The following is a 24,080-nucleotide window of genomic DNA, read 5'->3' as shown; positions in this document are numbered from 1 at the left end:
GCTCGAATCGGCCGCCGTTACGTTTTTCACTCTGGAAATTGGTCCTCAGCTCCCCATCTACGTCCTCCTCCCATTGATGAACATGCTGCTTTTCCTCCAAATCATTGTCAGTCAGTGGCGCAGACGTCAGGTACGAACACATGCATATGGGTACACGGTCAAAACATAAACAATAATATAATTAAATCTAAACAAATAAAGAAAAATGCATTAAATTATGCATTTTCTGGCTTATTCAAAAAGAAAAAATCTAAAATTAAACAAATACAATTATATTAAATCAATTAATAAATAAAAGAATTAACGACAAATCGTTTTAACAATTTTATTTTTTTAAGTTGTTTATACTTGCAAAGCTGTTTGTGTATATTGATTAATAAGGGTAGATCTGAAAATGGTTTTCACTTAATCTTTTCTTTTAGGAAATGTTTCTAGCCGACAAACCAGAATCAGCATCTATGGGTTCGAGAACGCTTCACACCATCGCCGCCATCTTTGGAATTTGTGCATTTTTTGTGATGTCAGCATTACTGGTGATTCTGGACATCACCAATATTGCCGTCTGTGTCTCTCTTTTGGCCACCATAATGACACTTTCAGTTGCGTGGTGTCAACCACTGAGAGTGTACATGTTCCAAGCCGACGCATTATCCTTGGCAACTCGACAGAACACTTGTCTCGTGTATACACTCCTGAGAATAGTAAGTGTTGGTGGCTTTGTTATCCTCATGATTCCTTTACATGGAGAGATCTCTGTGACTGACGCACCGGTATATCTATGGAATGGCGTTACCATCCTTGGCCAAAACAAAGTCTTGGTCTACACAATTTCTATAACTATATGCTGTGGGTTTTTAGCATACGGAATAACACGAATCTCGTCTTTCTACACAACTACGTGGTCTGGTATCTGCGTCCCGGTGGTTGTGTCGACCATGCTATCGTCAGTGATACACGGATTCAACTGCCTGGAAGGTCGGTTTCTGACTCTGCACGAATCGGTCTGTCCTCTTGGTGACGGCAGCCTGGTCATCGCGGGACTCGTCGTTATGCTGTGGATTCTACCCGTTCTTATTTTACGCAAGAATTTCTTTCATCCCCCAGACATCCTCTTCAAACCCGAACATGAAAACTTCATCACGCCCGGCTATAATAGTATATTCTTCGACCAGCATCTGTACTTGCATTACTACCCAAATTGCAGAGATTACTCGCAGATAACAATGGCATCAAACGGAAGAAGTCGGGTTTTCATGTGCACAACAATGTATCGCGAGTCTGACTATGAAATGGAACAGCTGCTTCGTAGTTTGGCAAAAATATCAAAATCCAAAAGGCTCAAGACACATAATATTTATACTGAATCACACATCTTTCTGGATAACGGAGCAGATGGGTTGACACTGAAAGAATTTGCCCTTCAGCTTATGGCTCTGGTCCAGACATGTCTTTCTGTTGGACGATCTGATGGGAGCATTCACCACACACCATACGGCATTCAGATATCCTGTACTTTGCCAGGCAACATGCCCTTGTTCCTCCACCTGAAGGACCCGAGTCACGTGAAGGCCAAAAAGCGATGGAGTCAGGTGATGTATATGAACTACATCATGGATCATCGGATTAACGTCACGAACAACATGGATGACATGCAGTCACACATGTTGACGTTAAAAAGGAAACAAATGAAGCCATGCAGAAATACGGAAATTATTCTTCAAATCAAAACACTTCTCGCTAATCTGCAATACGATGATGACGGTTTCGAGCGGAGCTCCATCAACAGCAAATGCGAGTCGGTTGGTAGCTCGGACCAAGGCATAGAGACAGGAGACGACATGTCGGCCGTGTCTGAAGACGTTTCTTCAAGCAAACGAAGCACTCTGCAGGTACCTGATTATTCCGAGTCTAAATACCTTTATTCGCCATCAACAGCAAGCAGCTGCACCAATCTGTTACCGTCTGACGACATATCGGGTAAAACCACGCCGTCCCTGTCAAAGTCCTCGTCGCAGATGGATCTACGGGGACAGGATGACCGTGCCAGTTCGTGCCAGTCTGTTGCTGGAAGCACATACGCAGCCTTCATTTCAGACTTCCCAGCGGCTAAGCTGAACCCAGCGTATATTCCTGAAGACAACGAGGTACCTCCGCCGACCTGGCTGTCTCAGTTCATGTCTCAGTCAAAGAGCACGTGCAACATTCCCAGCTTTTCTCACATACACAGTCTAACTAAAGATGGAGGGAAGCTGAACTTCGGTGCAGACGACATTATACTGAATGGGAAAGACGCGACTACTCTTGATGTAAGCAACATTCAGAGATATGACGACAGGACATATATTCTGGCAACAGACGCAGATATGCATTTTAATGACAAGAGTGTCCTTGACCTCGTAAATACCTGCAACAATGATCTCCGTCTAGGTGCTGCCTGTGGAAGGACCCACCCAATGGGCAAGAAGCTTCATCCGATTGTCGGCTTCCAGAAGTTTGAATATGCAAAAGGTAACTGCAGGCTAATATAGATTTAAATATGCATGTGTGTTGTATTCTAAACAATGGCATCAATTTATTTGCTCATGTTATTGTCCCACGCTGCTTGCTTACCCTGGATGATGATTTATTTTCTTGTCATCATCGTGTATTTATCTATACAGGGCAAGAAAAGACAAGGGGTGTGAGGGGTTTTTGTCTGGGCTTCAAATATGCGCACGTTTGATTGTTCTATTACTAGTTTTCTATTTAAATTGCATATCCCTCTCTCTTTTTTTTTTTTTTTTGGTTTACGTATCATCAATTAATTTTTGCCAGATTCCCCAAAACCTGGAAGTTACCCAGGTCTTTCTGAACCTCTGAAAGGGTTTGATAGTAGAGAAAGATTAAATGGGCATTTTTGATGTTCGAGAGACGTAGCTGCTTATCAAAGGTCCATTTTTACCACATTGAATAATTTAGGCAAATTGTAAAGTGCTCAACAGAAATGGTCCTTATGTCTGTTTACCTTAACACAAATTGATAAACAATGAATCAGTTTAGTACTTACCAGGCATCAGCTTTCTTGGGTAGATGTCAGTAGGCATTCATTTATTCATTTACTCATACACCCACCGACCCATTCATTCTTTATTCATTCATTTATTCATTCATTTATCCATTCATTCAATCATGGTTTCATATATAGCTCCATTGCTTTTTATTGTGTCTTTCAGATTTCTGGTTGATCAAGAGCGCACAGAACATCATCGGGTCGGTGATGTGTTGCCCGGGTTGTTTCAGCCTGTACCGCGTGACGGCGCTCCAGGAAGTTATCCCTATCTACTCGGAACCAACCACGAAAGCTGGCGACGTCTTTACGAAGGACACAGGTTAGTCAACCACGCCGTGTAACTTCACTTGATTAAGCTAATGATAAGCGTACGAGACAGGGGCGGGGTGGGATGGAGTCAATTTCTCCCCTAGTACTGGAGCAAAACCTCAAATTCGGGAAAACAATTATACGTATATTCGGGCAATATGTGCTAACCTATAAGCTTTTTACAATTTATTTCCATCATTCTACCCTCAAAATTAATTGATTCATTTGCAACCCTATATAGCTGTTTGGTAGTAATGAATAAATATTGTTATCCAAATTCGGGCATTTTCGTTTAATTCGTACCAAAGCTAGCCTGCTCTCTTACAAACATGGGAGCCCATACGCCTATGGTGATACGAGATCCCTTATGATGATCTCCTCCTAGTAAAACAGCTGGAGGTTGTCTGTTCCCAGTAGTGGTTCACTGACGTATTCCACATCTAAGGCCGATCCTATCCGAACATAACTAAGGGGAAGGACAAACGTAATCTAGGCACATGAATAATCGAGTCATCTTCAGGAAAACATATAGGCAAATGTTTTCAATTAGCAGCATCTGTTCTTATAAAACTTTTTCACAGAGAGAATAGGGAAGTGCAAGTTTACCACACTGACAGGTATCTAAGAGAGTTGAACTGCGTGTGTTTACAGGGCGAAGTCCTTGAACGATGAGTTAAAATTTGTTATGTTTAACAACATCACTAGAGCATATTTTTTTAATTATTAATTATCAGCTATTGGATGTCAAACATTTGGTAATTGGAAGTAAGATAAAACGAATGTCTTGCAGGTGAGGACAGATGGATGTGCACGTTGATGATGCTCCGCGGCTGGAAGCTCGGCTACTCAAACTTCAGCTACAACGGCACCTACTGCCCGGACAGCTTCGACGAGTTCATCAAACAGCGACGTCGCTGGATCCTGTCCGATTTCGCCAACTCGCTGATGGTTTTCCGGAACCTGCCCCAGCTCGTGCGCCAGAACTCGTGCTTCTCGTTCGTCTACATTCTGTACCTGCTGCAGCTGTTCATCATCGTGTTCCTCTCGCCCGGATCCACCGTCGTAATGATGACGGTCGGACTGGACATGCTGCTCGGACTAGCGTTCTACATCTCCACGCCCATAGTGAGCGCTCTACTCATCCTGTACGGCGTCTTCTGCATGAGGATGTCGTCCCAGTCGCAGATCCTCCTTACCAAGGTCACCATGATGGTCCTGGGAGTCGTCATGTCTGTCGTCGTCATTGGCGCTGCGGTGTTTGTGGTGCGCGACGTCATCACAGGTTTGTGTTGGGCACATCCTGGGGCCCATTCCACGAAGGAATCTTAGCACTAAGATCACGTTAAGTGCATAACTACCTTATGCTGCACTTCTTAGGGCTAAGATCGCTTTGTGGATCGGGGCCCTGCCAACAAAAATGTTGATCGTTCTACAATATAGTCAGATGTTGCGCATATAAGTTAATTAAATGGCATTTACAACATTATAATCAGCGTTAAAATCCCAGTACCATAGAACATAGTAATACGTTAACACTTATGCAGATAATAAATAATTCTGTTTTCTGATAGGAAATTTCATAGAGCATAGTCAAACCTCATTAATTTATTACCCGCCTGGTAAACATCTCGTGAAGTTTGCAATCGTATCGTGAGATATGCTTGCAAACGTCACTCGATGAGATATAAATCATATTTGACAAAAAACATGAAAATATCTAATGAAAATTAATGCAGTATTCTATATTTATCTGTCATTTTTGAAAGGCTATATTTTACAAAATAATTGAAAGGGATGCGGGAATAGTGCTACAACTCAAACTCGTAATAAACATACACGTCTGTGAGTAAATGAGCATCTGACTCATGTATACAGTTATCTGTTATTTCAACGATACAAAATGATTAGTTATTTGAGTGTTCTTGTGTTGTAGATATTCGACTTCAAGAGCACTACATCCTGATCACACTGACCGGAAGTCTTTTGTTTGCTGCAATGCTCCACCCTCATGAATGTTGGCTGCTCATCTGTGGTATTTTCTATCTGTTCTTCTTTCCTGCGATGCACATGCTGCTTCCGGTATACGCTCTCTGCAACATTGTTGATCAAACTTGGGGAACCAGAGAAAACGTAAGATTCCCTTTTCGGTATTGTTAGAATATATCGCCACCTAATTCATTGATTTATACTTATTTTTGTAATTATATCCAATTAATGTTCTAGCACGCTGTCATGAGCACACACCTCAGCTATCTGAGTTGTCCGTCCAGGACAGTGCTTAGTGGTTAATTGTTAGTGAGAAAGAAGTCGGTGTAGTGATATGTTTGAACCCTGTCCATTGAGTCGTTAAAATTAGCTCTGGTGGGAGCCGGTACAGGGCTGCGAACCCAGCACCTACCAGCCTTATATCAGATGGCTCAACCAAGACACCACCGAGGCCGGTTTTCACCACAACTAGTGACCTAGTAGTAATATGGGCTAATTAGCGAACGGGTATGGTGTGTCACGAACAACTAATTTTACCTTCGCTAAAGACGCCATGGATAATTTGTTGGTAGCTTTTGCATTAAATGGGTTAATGCATAAATGTATATGCGTATAACATATTGATTGTATTTTTATTCTTACGATATAAATGTCTGTATAGCCAAAGTGTTTTCGGTCATCTTAATGTCTGAAACAGAGAGGACAGTTCCTGTATATGGGTTCAAGTGTTCACGGAATGTTCTCTTCTCTCTGCAGCAAAAGGCAAAGAAGCCAAAGTTCTTATGTTTCCCAAAGCTGAGATTTAAACAAAAGAAGAAGAAGAAGGCCAAACAAGCCAAAGATTCAGGTAACTTCTCGCTTCATATAGACAGATGTCCAGTGATCGTATTACATTCATTTAACTTCAGGCACAAAAACCAATCTTCAAAGCGGCCGCAAACTGATGTCCCCCTGAACATGCATCAGCTTTATATTTTCATGAACAATGTTTTTACGAAAAGAAATATGTATTTTCATATTTACTTACTGTTACATAAATTAAATGTTTACCATACGGTTTATTGTAGCATATACTGAAGTGAAACGTAGATACAGTGTATATTACAAGCCATGGAATCTATATTATGATAAAAACATTTACAATGTTATTGTTTAATTGAATCATTACTTCAAAGACATTCTGTGATCGCCAATATCTTGTTCCTCGCATATGTTTGTGGAGATGCCGTGTTTCCTCTAACGTGAAGGATATTATGGTAAAGTGGTAAAGCGTTCACTTGATGCGCGGTCTATCTAGGATCGATCCCCATCGGTAGGCCCATTGGGCTATTTCCCGTACCATCTGGTTTAATAAAGCCCGTGGAATGTAACATTATGCCTGTGGGATGGCGTGTATAAAAGATCCCTTGCTGCTAATCGAAAAGAAGCGTGCGATACAACAGCTTGCTCTGAATGTGCACGTTAAGCCCTATGATATGACCTGACCTAATCAACGAGAGTAGTTCATGAAGTGGCAGCAGTGGGTTTCCCATTTAATAATATATGTGGTCATTAATCATATGTCCGACGCCATATAACTGTAATTACAATGTGTTGAATTCGTTGATAAATAATTTTAAAAAAATCCTTCAGTCTACGGCAGAGGTAACGCTAGTGTTATGTTGTAAGGGAAAGAAAGGAATGTTTTATTTAACGACGCACTCAACACATTTTATTTACGGTTATATGGCTTCAAACATATGGTTAAGGACCACACAGATTTTGAGAGGAAACCCGCTGTCGCCACTACATGGGCTACTCTTCCGATTAGCAGCAAGGGATCTTTTATTTGCGCTTCCCACATCAGGATAGCACAAACCATGGCCTTTGTTGAACCAGTTATGGATCACTGGTCGTTGCAAGTGGTTTACACCTACCCATTGAGCCTTGCGGAGCACTCACTCAGGGTTTGGAGTCGGTATGTCGATTAAAAATCCCATGCCTCGACTGGGATCCGAACCCAGTACCTACCAGCCTGTAGACCGATGGCCTGCCACGACGCCACCGAGGCCGGTGTGTTGTAAGGGAAACAACTCTGTCGTGTGTTATTTTTTTTCCACAGAATTAATATATAATTAAAACGAATCCATAAGTTTATCAAAACTGGGGGGAAATGGAGATAAGTACATTAGCTGCTTGTTTGTGTGCAGTATTTATCACAATGGGTTAAATCTCCTTATATGGCTAATACAAACCAGTGGAGTTACAGTTGCCTGAAACAAAAGTAAAAAAGTTTGTTTTATTTAACGACGCCACTAGAGCACATTGATTTTTTTATCTTATCATCGGCTATTGGACGTCAAATATATGATCATTCTGACACTGTTTTTTAGAGGAAACCCGCTGTCGCCACATAGGCTACTCTTTTACGACGGGCAGCAAGGGATCTTTTATTTGCGCTTCCCACAAGCAGGATAGCACAAACCATGGCCTTTGTTGAACCAGTTATGGATCACTGGTCGGTGCAAGTGGTTTACACCTACCCACTGAGCCTTGCGGAGCACTCACTCAGGTTTGGAGTCGGTATCTGGATTAAAAATCCCATGCCTCGACTGGGATCCGAACCCAGTACCTACCAGCCTGTAGACTGATGGCCTAACCACGACGCCACCGAGGCCGGTTTTGTTTGAAACAAACACAGCAACAAAACAAAAATCAACAAAAAAATCCAAAATAAAAAATAAATAAAATAAATAAACAAAAACATGTTTTTCTTTTAAATTGACATCTCGTGGAGGTAAACGACTTTGATTAATTCAATCATTTATACTTATTTAGTGCTTATATCCAATTAAGGTTCAAGCACGCTGTCCCGGGCACACTCCTAATATATCTGGGCTGTTTGGGTTAGTTATTAGTGGTTAGTGAGGGAGAAGAGGGTGTAGTGGTCTTACACCTACCCATTGAGTCGTTAAAATTCGCTCTGGGTGGGAGCCAGTACCGGGCTGCGAACCCAGTACCTACCAGCCTTGTGTCCTATGGCTTAACCACGATACCACCCAGGCCGGCCAACGAGTTTGGTAATAGAACGAGTTTTTGGTAGTAGAACGTAATAGAACGAGTTTTGGTAATAGAACGAGTTTGGTAATAGAACGAGTTTTGGTAATAGAACGAGTTTTGATAATATAACGTAATAGAAAGAGTTTTGGTAATAGAACAATATTTGTAACAGTACTCTGCAACTGCAATTCTTTGCTTACTATTTACAGATGCGTGCGTCTTGGACGAGGACTCGGAAGTGACGTGTGACCAGCTCAAAGACATGAGACACGAGGAGCAGACGTTCTGGACTCAACTAGTGCAGGATCTTGTCGGCAAGGATACAAACCTAGGACTCAACAAACACGACCTAGAGGCCGGATTACACAAACTAAGACTCAAAGCGGTTCTTGCCATATGCATCGTTAATATCGCCTGGGTTGTCGGCCTTGGTTTTTTCTACAACTCCGCGGTGAGTCGGGACTCGTCGCTGAACGGCTACGGCATTATGAATGGGATTTTATATGGATTCTCCTTCTTGATTCAGGTGGTGGGGATGACCGTGTTTAGAGTGCAAGACTGCGCACACAGACTGGGTAAACACATCTTTAAAAACGATAAACCTCATTGGATAACGAGAACATAAAATATGGTGACCATGTTTTAAAATGAAGTCAGCGGTTGCTATGGCGTTGATATAAATAACAGTGGCAACGCGAAGGCGGGGTGAGGGTGGGGAATGCCCCCTGGTCGCAAAGACAACAAAACACACGAATGTGCTAAGCCAAGGATAGCACAGAGTTAGAGAGTCGCAAATTCACAAAACTACTGGGGTGGCTTGTTTGGGCCATAAAGAGTTTTTCGTTCATATTTTGTGTCAATAATAACACAACCCCATCTCGCCTGGGTATGCAACGCCCCTCTCGCTGCCACTGGTAAATACAGATCTCATGAGCTGATACTGTCTACATATTTTGTACATTTGTGATAATTTATTGCATATTTTATTCGTTTCCTCATTGTACATTAGTCCATAATTATATTTGTAATTAAACATATAATTATTAAAAATATGGGTTCATTGATCTTTTTGACTACATATAAGAAAAGTAAATTTTGTTTTGTTTAACGACACCACTAGAACACATTGGTAAATTAATCATCAGCTATTGAATGCCAAACTTATGGTAATTCCCATACGCTGACTTCAGAGAAAAAGCTGCTACACTTTAACATTAGCAGTAAGGGATTTTTCCATGTGCACTCCCCCACAGACAAGACAGCACACACCACAATATTTTTCTTTTGTTTACTATGTACATGTGTAGCTTATCGAAATCAAATACAAAATCCAATATCCAATCCAAAATAGTATCGCTGTACTCGACAGAATCTAAATGATATATTAGTTTATGCCAAGGAATGATTCCATGTGCATTCTTTTAGATCGCATTTTGACAAAACGCTGATCAACTGTAAAAGGTTTGGACAAAATAATGTGATTAACACCAATTAACAGTTACGTAAATCAGTTAGTTTTTACTATGAAGGATATGTCAAGTATTGTCAAGTATTGTCAAGTATTGTCAATGGCACAATCAGTATTCTGGGGTAAGACCTATCTCAATGGTAAAGCGCTCGACTGATGCGTGGTCAGTCTAGGATCGTTCTCTGTCAGTGGGCCCATCGGGCTATTTATCGTTCCAGCCAGTGCACCACGACTGGCATATCAAAGGACGTGGTATGTGCTATCCTGTTTGTTGGATGGTGCATATAAAAGATCTATTGCTACTAATGGAAACATGTAGCGGGTTTTCTCTCTAAAATTATGTCAAAATTACAAAATGTTTGGTATCCAACAGGCGATGATTAATAAATCAATGTGCTCTAGTGGTGTCGTTAAACAAAACAAAAAACCTTTAACTTAGTGGCTCGCTTGACGGAATGCTGGTAATATTTGTTTAAAGCTTCAGTCTTGCCTTGCGATATTATGACGTGATTTACTGATGCAAAATATAAACACTATTACAGTTGTAATAAACTCGAGTGTTATCGCTATTCACGGTTATTGCTATTCACGGCTATTGCTAGCCGCCTTCATACAACATACAATTTTGTTGCCATGTTTCTAATGCAGTGCTAAAAGCGAGAATAATACATTTTTAAATTCACCTACATTAGCAGATATCGAAGAATGGCGCGTGGCGGTAAGAAAAGTATCATGGCTGGTCTATTCTAAATGTATATTGAAGACTGCAGCTTTAACAGACAGGACTAGATGAAAAAAAATTAATACTGCTTCGGGAAAGTGTACTGTATTATAAATAATTATTATGCACTTAACGTGTTTTGCTTTTGGGCAGACTTCATTAACCTTTCATTAAACACTTGGCTGAATGAAACAGCACAATATATTTTGAACTGCATATGACAGGATGTTTTCAGAAATAATATTGTAAACAGAAAATTAAACACATATATAAATTATGAAAACGAATCATAATACATGTCTATTTTAATGCGTTTCTGTACAAATAAGAAATAAATACTAAGAACAACAAAAAAATTCAATGGACATCACAGAAATATTAATGATACAAAAACACATTCAAGATTAATTAAGATTACGAGTATTCACAAACACCAAAATGCAAATGATACAAATCTAGCATGGTTATTTAATTTTTATGGTTGAACCTTTCAAAGATGGTCTGTACTGTATATATAAACATACATTTCAACATCTGAATGCCTATTAAAACATATTTCACTAATGTTATACAGAAGAAAAAAAAAGATACACATTAAAATGTATTAAGCACCACGTAAATGATTCTGCAACCAAAAAAGCTCCTAGAAGTCGTTGTCCTTCCCTATTATACCATTATGTCAAATAGTGAGAGTTTTCATATTTTATATATATGGGTGTTTACTGCTCAGATAACGTGAATAAATCACTTAGTGTGATTTCAACTGCATAGTTAATTACAATACATGTTGTCGTATCTTTACGGTTTCTGTTTTTTCCCCCAGAATACATTAAATATCGATGTAATAACAGTGCTACTTGCTTATCCATCTTTTTTTATATCCGCTGTATACGTAGAGCATTAATTTCAGTGTTTTGTATCGATAAATTCCATAGTATGCCTGTGGGACGGACTATAGTATATTATCATCAATCGAAATCAAAGTAAATTGAACTGGTTTCAAGAACGTACAAAAGATTACATAGATATCATTATTAAATAAATATTTCTAGTCATAAAATCCATAAACATTATTTGCAACAGTATACAAATTTATAAATACAGAGTATACAATACAATACAATACAATCTTTATTGCAACCATTGTGTTTACACTGGTTAAGGGGACATATGAACTAGCAAGACTTGGTATGTCAGAATATATAATTAATATTGTTCATAATAAAAAGGTGAACTATTTTATTTTAAAAAACGCATAATTTATATATGTACATGAAAATTATAAAAACGTTGTGTGATAACACCGACCTTAAATACGCTGGTCAGGTCTACACACACTACAAGTAATAATCCTAATTATGAGCATCTTCTGCTTCTTGGCGTAGTTGCCTGGGCGTAGACTAGAAGGCAGGAGTACTGCATCTGTGTACAACATTGACACAACCCAGGATGCGTCTCAGTTTTCCGAGTTTCATATTTCTTGTGTGAGTGTGCGTCTTTCAAATTAGATGACACGGAAGTTGCTTGGTTCCAGTAACTGTGTAGGCAACGTCCGTCCGTCTCTCTCTCTCTCTCTCTCTCTCTCTCTCTCTCTCTCTCTCTCTCTCTCTCTCTCTCTCTCTCTCTCTCTCTCTCTCTCTCTCTCTCATTTCTTGTATTTCTGTTTTCATATAAAATCGTTATCAAAAAGATACATGTTGGACCACAAATTTTGCCACTTTAAAAATTCTAGAAAAACAACTACGATTACGTTTTCGCATGCACCTACATTGGACTAACTGTAATAATTGAACCGTCCTAAGTTGCCATTTAACAAGTTCTAAAAGAAATAAAAGCCGATTGTTCTAAAAAAAAAATAACACCAATAAACAGTTTGTATTTTCGATTTTGCCATTTTACAAGTTATAATAAGTCAACAGATCATAACGTTTTAATAAAGACTAACACCAGACGTCTAGTCCTAATTGTTTTAACTCTTCGTGTTGCCATTTTTCGAAGTCATATTAAGAAAATAATACCACGATTTGCTTCGTCAAACACACCCAACTTTTTATGTACTACTAATGAATGATTTTTCTGTACTCTCAATTTTATAATTAGCAAGTTTCAAAAACAAAACAAAAATAGAAAAGGTAATGCCATGCTCGCAGGCGGTCACCTCAATCTCCCGGACATAAACAATAAAGTTTTTGTGATCTCAGTTTTGTAGTGTTACAATTCTTAAAGATAAACAAAAGTAGAATCATTTCTTTTCACAGACCCACATAGTCCGCTCATCACTGTACAGACACCTGGCAAGCTTTCTCAGCAAGTAATTAATTCTACAAACAGTTAACCCGAAAACCTGAATAGTCAACGTAAATCCGTAAAGAGCACCGCTGATGACGCCATAGACGTTGAGTCTCGATAACGAGGACGATACACCCATGTAGAAGTAGGAGAGTAAACAGAGCCACAAGGCGTTGATAATCAACAATCCCGTCAAGCTCCTGTTTCGCATCTGGCGCAGGCCGTCAGCCAAAGCCGCTTTCTCCAAACCTGTATTGACGTCATTTCCTATAAGCGTACTGCGCATGTGTAACCAGAAATCGTTTTCCGACTGTTCTTCCGCGGTCCCGTTTACCATTTCATCGATTTGAGAAGCCACTGCGTCCTTTATGACGTCATTTTCGTCTGGAAGATATATCACGTTAAACAGTATATATTACAAATAAGTAAACTACACATTACAGGTTGTGAATATGACCATCAATATATTAAACTCCCCGCTGGAAGACTTACATAGTCAACTTCCAAGGCGACCGGTCAAAATATTTGTTTCCAGTTTATTATTTTGAAAGTCTCACCTCAGCTATATTTTAGCATATTTGAAATTATTGAGACTACCATATACATAAACCTCAATGTAGGCCACTGGTTTTCTTTGGTGTCTTTGATGTTTGGTATCAAAGAAAAACGTTTTTTGTTTTGTTGCCATATGATTTAATTGATTATTTAGGGGTAGAGACTAAAAATACCCATCAGTGATATTTTGTTAAAGGTCCTTGCTATATCACCAAAAACATAACGCAAACAAACGACATAAGTAATGCTAGCCACACAGCTGTATGCATGGTTCATACAACAAATAGGTGAATTCAAGATTAAAATGTATGAACGTTCATACGATATTTACTCACCATCGTTCTCAGTTCCTTTGTTCTTCTTTTTCCTTCTAAATTTCTTAAACGACGGCAGGCAGATTAATTTGCGGATTTTTGCTTTATTCTGAAAAAACAAACATAGAGTTCGTTTTACTTTTAATTGCACAGCAGGCCTTCTCTATATAATTATATAAATAACGATAAAATATTACCCCCCCCCCCCCCCCCATCGCCGCCGCCTTGGAGGCTGTGATCCCCTCACTAGTATTGTGCTCCCTCACTAGAGACTGCCCCCCAAAGAAAAACAAACAAATAAATAAAAACAAAAACAAAAAAAACGACAAACAAACAAAACAAAACAAAACAAAAAAACAACAAAACAGATATCGCTCCTACCGGCCTGTATAGTAGTCTTCCCAAGTTGACCTAATAAAAAATATACTGAAAGTCACGTTAGGGCCCATGCACGAATATGACTTACAGCCCTATTATGACGTGTATGATGGGCCGTTTGCAACGTATTGCGGCTAGTTGATTAAAGGAGTCTTATTATGAAAAATAATCGTCCTTTCGTTGGGAAGATGCCTATCCAAAGTTCCCAATTCGATATTATGCATTTAAATATAGAAAAAGAACATTACCAAATAAAAAAATCAATCCCGATTATTTCTACTTTATGGAAATGGCATCTTTACGAAAGGAATTGTCTCCCCATAGCCGGATCTGACGTGACTGCAGAATACGATTACTTGACCTGGAGTTGTTTACATAGAGGTCATGGAGCTACTGACAAATATGGATTCCGAGACTGATTTCTACAGCACCAGCGATCGTGGTAAATTTGTTATAAAGAAACCAACCCATTTAGATATTTTAAGTTAGTGTTACTAATCTGAATGAAGTAAACAAAACATCTTTCTAATTTTACCTTTGTAGGTGAACTACAACTCTATCACATTGGGTTTTTTTTTAGTAACTGGTAACCGTAACAATGGGTTCCACTACTCGCCTGTCACCAATTTTGAAAAGTACGTATAAAATGTTGGACGAGTAGGGTGGGGTGGGGGTCTTCTTTGTTTACGTCACGCCATAATCAATCTGCACCAATATACCTACACGTGTAATGTATGATCTACATTTGATATATCCATGTGCAGAAGAGAAACATAATAGAAGTTGGGATAGTTTAGGACAAGAGAAAATAGGATATGATCGATCACTTGTCATAGGTTTTTGGTCGATATCTTACAGTAAAGCACGACATGTAAGCCAGTAGATCATGATCTTTGATTTGATACATAATAAATGCTATTGACGCTTGTGTGGGTATGTTGGTGCACAAAACGTAGAGAGTATCAGTCCTACCATGAAGGCAACGAGTGGAGGGTACACGTGAACCTATTTAGTACATGACCTAAATAAAGAATACTACATGAGTGTTCGTTAAATACCATTTATCTTACAACGAGTTGTTTTAAAATGTATCTAACGAGCGAAAGCGAGTTTGGTACGTTTTTTTAAACAACGAGTACGTTTTTTAAACAACGGACATGAATGCAGTATTCTGGTTAAAGAAAATTTTAACATCTTTTTCAACTAAAAGTTTTGTTTACAGCCGTTTCGCTTGTAGCCAACTTGCGCGTCACAGTCACATGTTATCAGGTTAACTATACGTTACAGTGTAATCGATTTCGATCGTGCTGGTGTTTTCATTGGATGTGTGACATTGGTGACCTGGTCATCACCTAGGAGCAGCCAGTCGTATGTCTTGAAATTGTTTTCAAACGTACATGTGTTAACAAGTGTGTGTTATCAAAAATAACGAATTATGTTCTCCCCAACGGGTGTGTAGGAATAGTATTTTAAATGACTGACCGAGTCACGTGTTCCCCAGCTCTGGTCGATGATGTTGGCGATGCTGTAGATGGGCAGCAGCACGTGCATGGCGGGGAAGATGAAGAGGTAGGCGAAGCCGTACACGATCTCGTGACACTCGCGAGGGTGGGCCAGCGCAGCGTACACCAGACTCAACGTCAACATCAGGATCACATAGTGCTGCTGGAACCGGAAGTGACCACCTACAGATTCTGTAAAAATAAATAATAACGTATTGAAGTGGCGGATCAAGTGGATGGGGGGGGGGGGGGAGAGGCTCATCCCCCCTCTTAAATTTGTGTTGAGTACGTCGTTAATAAAACATTTCCTTTCTTTCCCCTCTTAAAGTTTGCCACAGTTATTTTTTTCTCTTATTTTTTACGTTAGAGAATTCGACTAACAAATAATACAAAGTTTGTTTTGTTTAATGACACCACAAGAGCACATTGATTAATTAATCATCGGCTATTGGATGTCAAACATTTGGTAATTCTGACACGAAGTCATCAAAGGAAACCCACTACATTTTCCCTAATGCAGCAAGGGATCTTTTATATGCACTTTCAAATGGTTGACATCCAACAGCCGATGATTAATTAATCAATGTAATCTAGTGGTGTCATTACACAAAAGAAATTATTTTTTGCATAAGCCTACTGCACATGAAAGCTATCAGCTGAGCAAACCGTTACTTTAGACTTTTTCCTCAGCTGTTAGCTCTGTAGAACTTGCCTATTACATTGTTATCCCTCGTTGGATATCAAAATATAGTAGACAAGTGCTGTAGTATGCGCACACACATAGGCACACATTTGCAAATCCATTTATTTTTATTTTACATTTGTGGATTGTATTAAATGGTATAAATACTACACACAATGGGGAAAAAAACAATAATAGGATTTAGTTTTTAGGTGATCCGACATTTTGTAATTATAAAATCCTAGCTAGAACACTGGACACACAAACACACACACACACACACACACACACACACACACACACACACACACACACACACACACACACACACACATACACACACTCACATACACACACATACACACACACACTGTCACACACACACATATACACACACTCACAGACACACACACATATACACACACTCACACATACATACACACACCACACACACACACACATACACACACTGTCGCACACACATATACACACACTCACACATACACACACACACATACACACACACACACACATACACACACACACATACAATCTCACACAATTTTGGCAATTGTAAATTCTTATTAGAGTTCCCCTACTTTTATATATATATATATATATATATATATATATATATATATATATATATATATATATATATATATATATATATATATATATATATATATATATATATATATATATATATATATATATATTCTGTGCCACAGGTTCAGGTCTCAGCAACAGCAAGAGACAATTTGTGAGGGCAGAAAGGATTTAATTATCCCCTGCGCCAATGCGTTAATATCTATATTTGTAATGGGAAAACCCTACACACATATAATATATAGGAATATATATATATATAACGACATACTCAACATATTTTATTTACGGTTATATGGCGTCGGACATATGGTTAAGGACCACAGAGGAAACCCGCTGTCGCCACTTCATGGGCTATTTTTGATTAGCAGCAAGGGTTCTTTTATATGCACTATTCCACAGACAGGATAGCACATACCACGGCCTTTGATATACCAGCCATGATGCACTGGCTGGAACATACAATATATAGATATTCATACATTAATGCATTAATACATATATACATACATACATACATACATACATACATACATACATACACACGTAAGCGGGATCGACCGCGTAGATTGTAGGCCCCATGCATATGGTTGAGTTAAAGAAACTTCCTTTTTATGGAAGCTTCGATAGCTCAGAGCGTATCGTGGTTAGTCTTGCAATTTGCGGGCGAATCGGTGCCACAGGTTCGAGTCCCAGCAACGGCATGGGACAATTTTTGAGGCCAGAAAGGATTTAATTATCCCCTGCGCCAGTGCGTTAATATCTATGTATGTAATAGTCAACCTCGACATACATACAATATATAGATATTCATACATCAATACATACATACATACATACATACATACATACATACAGTTTCAAAATGTGGAACTGGCTTCTTGTAAAATCATCCAAGAAGACCAAACATTTACATTTAAAACGGGAAAACATTATTGTAAATTTTACAAAATAATATTTTACTCTTTCCACAGGAGAGTTGCTACACATTAATGTGCATAGGCAACAAAGTAAATAACGAATTACGCTTCTTGAATGTCAACAAACATTTCCCTTCTTGTTCACAAAATGATTCTTTTTATCCCACTTCCTCATTTACTTGCTCTCCTTTGAATTCCATCTAAACAATGTCCGATCTGGCAGTTCATCCCATATTTTAACTTCATTCGCTATCCACCTCCACATACCAGTCCTTGTCTCTCGAACCGCGACAGGCGCTTGTTTCTTGTGGCCACCTGTGTCACACACCTGTCATTTCCCATCAGGTTTAACTGTGGGCTTTGTCTGACACTTCGGAAAGTGTTTATTGGTTACTTCTGGTATTGTTAAGAGGCATTTTAAAGTGACAAACGCTAGTTTTTAAACACTACGACGTATGTTTCACTATTAAAGCCGGTTTTTTTGTCATTTAAATTAGAAGTACTTACATTTTATTATTTAAAATATTAATATATTCATTTTCTTACACTTGAAGTGGTTCCGGTCATCCAGGTTTTTGGTGCATTGCATCTGTCCCAAGCCAAGTCATTGGCCATGTCAGAGACCAGGCTTGGGATGGACGTGCCTGAACCTTAAATAGGACGTGCCTGAACCTTAAATAGGACGTGCCTGAACCTTAAATAGGACATGAGCACGTTAATGGGGTACAGGACTAGGTGCATTGCACGTCAGATCAACCACACAATTCTCTCCTGTTTTAGATAGTACTAAACCAAATAACTTCCGGATGGGTCAATGTTCGAGGTTCACCGAACTTTTGATAGAGAAGTGAACACCACAAGTCTTGTGATTGGTGATAAATGTGAGTGTGTTGGTTGTAAAAAAAAATTAAAAGTTTCATCTAGGCAACAAAATGTATGCAATTGTATTTCAACTAGTACCACTGTGTCAAGCAGCCTTGTGCTTGCATGGGGTACCTGTATAAAAGCACTCATAGACACTACCCGTTATCTCAGAAATGAGCAGCTTGACCCCCCCCCCCCCCCCCCCCCCCCCCCCATTATTTTCTGATTCACTTTAAGGATGAGGGGTGGCAGTATTTATATCCATGGCGTTTATGTCGATTGCTGCGCTGCAGGTAAAGGTTTTATCCACATATGTTACTATTGTCGTCCATGAGATTTGATTTGGTAGTATACACCCTATGGGTTGAGTACTAAGACACATCGATATTCTTACCATAAACCATAGCAGCGACAATCTTGTAGGATCCCCAGACGGCCACCGAGAAAAAGATACTTCCCATGAAAATGGTCATCACTGACGTCAGTATCGTCTGCGTCTGTGTGCTGGTGCGCGTGCACGCGATGGCGTAGGCGTACACAATGAGCGCCATGGGCAACGTCGTGTAGGCGTAGGGCACGTCAAATACCAGCTCCATCCCCGCCGTGATCATCACGATAGCGGTGCCGGGGGTGATGACGTTGTTCACGAACATGTTGAGCAGGTAGGCGACGTAGACGAAGGTGAAGCAGTCGTTGTTCTTAACGAGCGAGTAGAGGTTCTGGACGACGAGCAGGGCGTTGGCGATGTCAGACAGAATCCATCGCCGTCGTTGTTTGAAGAACTCCTCGAACGTGTCCGGGCAGTACGTGGTGTTGTCGGCGAACGCGGTGAAGCGGAGACGCCAGCCGTGTATCATCATCAACGTGGCCATCCAGCGGTCCTCTCCTGGGAAATCAAGTGTTGGTTTCATCACTATTCAGTCACACATTTGTAATCACTATTCAGATAAACATAATTGTAATCACTATTCACTATTCGGTCAAATAGTGTAATTACTATTCACTATAGATTGTATTCACTATTCAGTCAAACATTGTAATCAATATTCACTATTCAGTCAAAAATTGTAATCACTAATCACTATTCAGTCAAACATTGTAATCACTATTCACTATTCAGTCAAACAGTGTAATCACTAATCACTATTCAGTCAAACATTGTTATCACTATTCACTATTCAGTCAAACATTGTAATCACGATGCTGAACGTTCCCAATAAAAAAAGTATCCACGTTTCGGTGTTTTGAGATAACTATACTATAATCAAATGTTAGAGTGATGACTATTCACTATTCAATCAAAAATTGTAATCACAATTCATTATTCAGTCAAACATTGTAATCACTATTCACTATTCAGTCAAACATTGTAATCACTATTCACTATTCAGTCAAACATTGTAATCACTATTCACTATTCAATCAAACACTGTAATCAAACACTGCAATCACTATTCACTATTCAATCAAACATTGTAATCACTATTCACTATTCAGTCACACATTGTAATCACTATTCACTATTCAGTCACACATTGTAATCACTATTTACTATTCAGTCACACATTGTAAAATCACTATTCACTATTCAGTCACATATTGTAATCACGATGCCGAACGTTCCGAACAAAAAGACTCGAAGTATCGATATTTTGAGATAAACATACTAGTTTCAAGACTATAAAAATCGAGATATCAAATTTAGACTGTATATGATTTAATAAATAAGCTTCGAAAGTTTTAAAACACTTATCTTAGTTATAAGGCATTGCAAAATGTTTTGAACTATTAAAATGATGCATTCATTACAACTTATGAATTATAAAGTTTGAGAGTAATAAGTGTCTGGTCCATTTCATAGTAGGTAAATGAGTTCCCTTGGACGGTTTGGGGGAGGGCGGGGGCAGAAAACGTATGTACCTCGAGAACTAGGTGACTTAATTTTAAAGTATGCATTTAAACAATTACTTTATAGAAGTTTTTATAATTATTTCGTTGTCTGTGGTGGGAAGAAGCCTCATCGGTGAACCTATTGGGCTATTTGTCACTTCAGCCAGTGCACCACGATTGGTATATCAAGGTCGTGGTATGTGCTATCCTGTCTGTAGGATATAAAAGATCCCTTGCTACTAATTAAAAAATATAGCGGGTTTCCTCTCAAAGATTATATATCAGAAATACCAAATGTCTGATATCCAACAGCCGATTATTAATAAATCAATGTGCTCTAGTGTGGTCGTTAAACAAAACAAACATTAACTTTAACACTTTCGCTGTCTGTTTTTTTAGATTATTATATGACCGTGCCGTGTATTAAATTTATTTTTACAATTATTATTATTATTATTATGATTATTATTATTATTATTATTATTATTATTACTATTATTAATAAGTTATTATTAGCATCATCACAATTATTATTATTATTATTATTATTATTATTATTATTATTATTGCTGTGATTAAATTAACAGTTTAAGCACATTGTAATTATTTATACCATGTTATTTTTTCATTCGAAAAGAACACAGCACACCTTTTGAGATACTTCACATAAGATGTGTTATAAAAAGAATATGCTACGATGTACGTAGCTCTAACATAGAGCCAGCCTTCCAATAAGACAGCACATATCCTATTACTCACTACGACAGACCAGCGTTTTTACACGCCCACTAAGAACCAGAAGCTGCACCAAGGCATGCACGGCCACGACTTCGCCGACGGCTTCAAACAAACACCGCTCAACACGTTTATCTACGTGATGTCACGCTGCCATTTACACTCTTTAAAAGGTTGAAATAACTATTGGTTGTTTTTTGTCACCGCAAAAGTCGAACTTTTAATTTTTGCATTGTAAATGTATGAGCCCATTGCGCTATTTCTCTTTCCAGTTACCAGTGCACAAAGGCCATGGTATGTGCTATCCTGTCTGTGTGGATGATGTATATAAAAGATGCCTTGCTACAAATGGGAAAATGTAGCGTGTTTCCTCTCTGAGACTATATGTCAAAATTATCAAATGTTTGACATCCAATAGCCGATGATTAATAAATAAATGTGCTCTAGTGATGTCGTTAAACAACACAAAGTTTAACTTTGTAAACGTATGCATTGATTTGCTGATGTTATTATTTCCCATTATAACCACACGTGTTGACTCATTGGTTACATTAGAGGTCATGGTATGTGTTACGTTGTCCGTAGAAAGACCATATAAGATACCGTGTTGCTAATCAAAAGGAACGAAGGAAGGAAATGTCTTATTTAACGACGCACTCAACACATTTTATTTACGGTTATATGGCGTCGGACATATGGTTAAGGACCATACAGATATTGAGAGAGGAAACCCGCTGTCGCCACTTCATGGGCTATTCTTTTTTATTAGCAGCAAGGGATCTTTTATATGCACCATCCCACAGACAGGATAGTACATACCACGGCCTTTGTTACACCAGTTGTGGAGCACTGGCCGGAACGAGAAATAGCCCAATGGGTCCACCGACGGGAATCCATCCTAGACCGACCGCGCATCAAGCGAGCGCTATACCACTGGGCTACGTCCCGCCCCACCTAATCCAAAGGAGTTGCGCTGCAGATGTCTGGTTATGTAGTATATTAAATCAAGTTTCGTAACTGCCATATAAATTACAATATCAGTAGCCGATTATTAATTACAGTCGAAGCTGTGTTAAGCAGCCACCAATCGGAGTATCAAAAAGTGGCTCGTTAAGTCAGGTGGCTGATTAAAACAGCTCAGTGTATGCTACATTAGACGATTTGGAAAACAAATGGCCCCTTAACACAGGTGGCTACTTAATACAGGTGGCCGCTAGAGCAGGTCTGACTGTACTACAATACTACAAACATCAACAGGATTTACAGGGCTTTTAGGTTATGGAAACCCCACCCACATGGTTAGTGGTATTCGATGTTGGGCTAGTATATAACTATTATTGCCATGCCCGATGAATAGGGAATTATTTTTTGGTCAAATGTTGCAGTTAAGTGTATTTTGTAAATATGAATATCCTTCCCTCTACCCCCCCCCCCCCCCCCCGCCCCCTCCAATGTTAGTGTTTTTAAGCTATATCTCTCTCTTTAGGTGGCATATCCCATACTTGCTATCATTTACTACAATTGTATCAACTTAAAGTAAAGTAGGACTAGTGAATTTTTAATCGTGGCTAGTAATGTTTTTTTAATCATTGATCCCATGACTAATGGATTTTATAAAAATTCTAAAAGCCCTGGATTTAATAGTTGTTAAATTTTGCTAGTAAGTGATTTCACTAAGTAAATTTTAAAATTAAGGTTTGAGAAGCAATATTATTAGACATAAGAAATAGCTGTTCATACCCGTATCTTTGACGTATACTGTGAATGGCGTCCATGTTGGACTGGCATATTTATCCATGACCTGTTTTAGGGCGCTTGCGCGGTACAGGCTGAAACATCCGGGTGCACACATGACCGAACCAATCACATTCTGGGCATTCTTGATCATCCAAAAATCTGAAAATATGTAGTGTTGGATTTGTTTACATTAAGTTAAATATTAAATACGTTCCACGTTATATTTCCACTGATGAAGCAGGCCAGAATCCTCTTTCATGTTTTCTCAACAGTGTAGTTCATGTTATAGTAATGTGTGAATGAGTTTATTGTTTTAAAACTATTTAAAACATTGCCATATATATATATATGTGTGTGTGTGTGTATATGTGTATGTGTATGTGTATGTATATGTATATGTATGTATGTGTATGTGTATGTGTATGTATATGTATATATATGTATATATATATATATATATATTATATATATATATATATATTATATATATATATATATATATATATATATATATATATATATATATATATATATATATATATATATATATATATATATATATATATATATATATATATATATATATATATATATGTGATGTCGTTAATCAGCGAACGAAATGCCAATTATCTATTAAAGTAATCAGCGAACAAAAATAGTAATGCCAATTATTTATTAAAGTAACACTGAAAATAAACTCAGAACGAGTTTTAACGACTCAATGGTTGGGTGTAAGACCACTACACCAACGTTTCTCTCACTAACCACTGACCACTGACCCACTGTCCTGGACAGACAGCCCAGACAGCTGAGGTGTGTGTGTCCAGGACTGCGTGCTTAATAAGTGATTTAAGCTGAAATCATACTGTGAATGAATAATGCTGACTGTATGTTAGTTATTAAAAAATGTAAATACAACTTATATATTTTATGAACAAATAATTCCTATAGGTCGATATGAATCATGCTAGGGTATTTTACTCAAATTGTTAAAATACTATGCCTATATATTATATGCGTTTTATTTAAACAA

At 38.5% G+C, this 24,080-nt stretch overlaps 2 protein-coding genes across 2 annotated transcripts in view; one reads left to right on the top strand and one right to left on the bottom strand.

Annotated features, from left to right (window-relative positions):
• The window catches only part of LOC121380520, a 23,513-nt gene extending 14,080 nt beyond the window's left edge, over window positions 1-9,433 (top strand). The window contains exons 4-10 of the mRNA XM_041509363.1: window positions 1-130; window positions 423-2,508; window positions 3,213-3,368; window positions 4,149-4,640; window positions 5,292-5,488; window positions 6,101-6,191; window positions 8,593-9,433. The exon at window positions 1-130 is cut by the window's left edge and continues 17 nt beyond it. Of these exons, the coding sequence (XP_041365297.1) occupies window positions 1-130; window positions 423-2,508; window positions 3,213-3,368; window positions 4,149-4,640; window positions 5,292-5,488; window positions 6,101-6,191; window positions 8,593-9,008 (3,568 nt within the window). The 3' untranslated portion in view covers window positions 9,009-9,433. The remainder of the gene's footprint in view (window positions 131-422; window positions 2,509-3,212; window positions 3,369-4,148; window positions 4,641-5,291; window positions 5,489-6,100; window positions 6,192-8,592) is intronic.
• A 735-nt stretch (window positions 9,434-10,168) lies between these two features.
• Window positions 10,169-23,174, bottom strand: LOC121380349 (chitin synthase-like). Its single transcript, XM_041509133.1, has 5 exons — window positions 23,051-23,174; window positions 19,080-19,571; window positions 15,591-15,802; window positions 13,752-13,839; window positions 10,169-13,245 (listed from the first exon to the last, which is right to left on the bottom strand). Exons 1-5 carry the CDS (start codon window positions 23,160-23,162, stop codon window positions 12,815-12,817), a joined length of 1,335 nt encoding a protein of 444 aa, XP_041365067.1. The 5' UTR covers window positions 23,163-23,174; the 3' UTR covers window positions 10,169-12,814.
• Between the last annotated feature and the right edge of the window lie 906 nt (window positions 23,175-24,080).

The sequence above is a fragment of the Gigantopelta aegis genome, chromosome 9 (genome assembly GCF_016097555.1).
Source record: "Gigantopelta aegis isolate Gae_Host chromosome 9, Gae_host_genome, whole genome shotgun sequence".
Lineage (NCBI taxonomy): Eukaryota > Metazoa > Mollusca > Gastropoda > Neomphalida > Peltospiridae > Gigantopelta > Gigantopelta aegis.
Note: the sequence above shows the minus strand (reverse complement) of the source record. Positions and strands in the feature narration are given on the sequence as shown.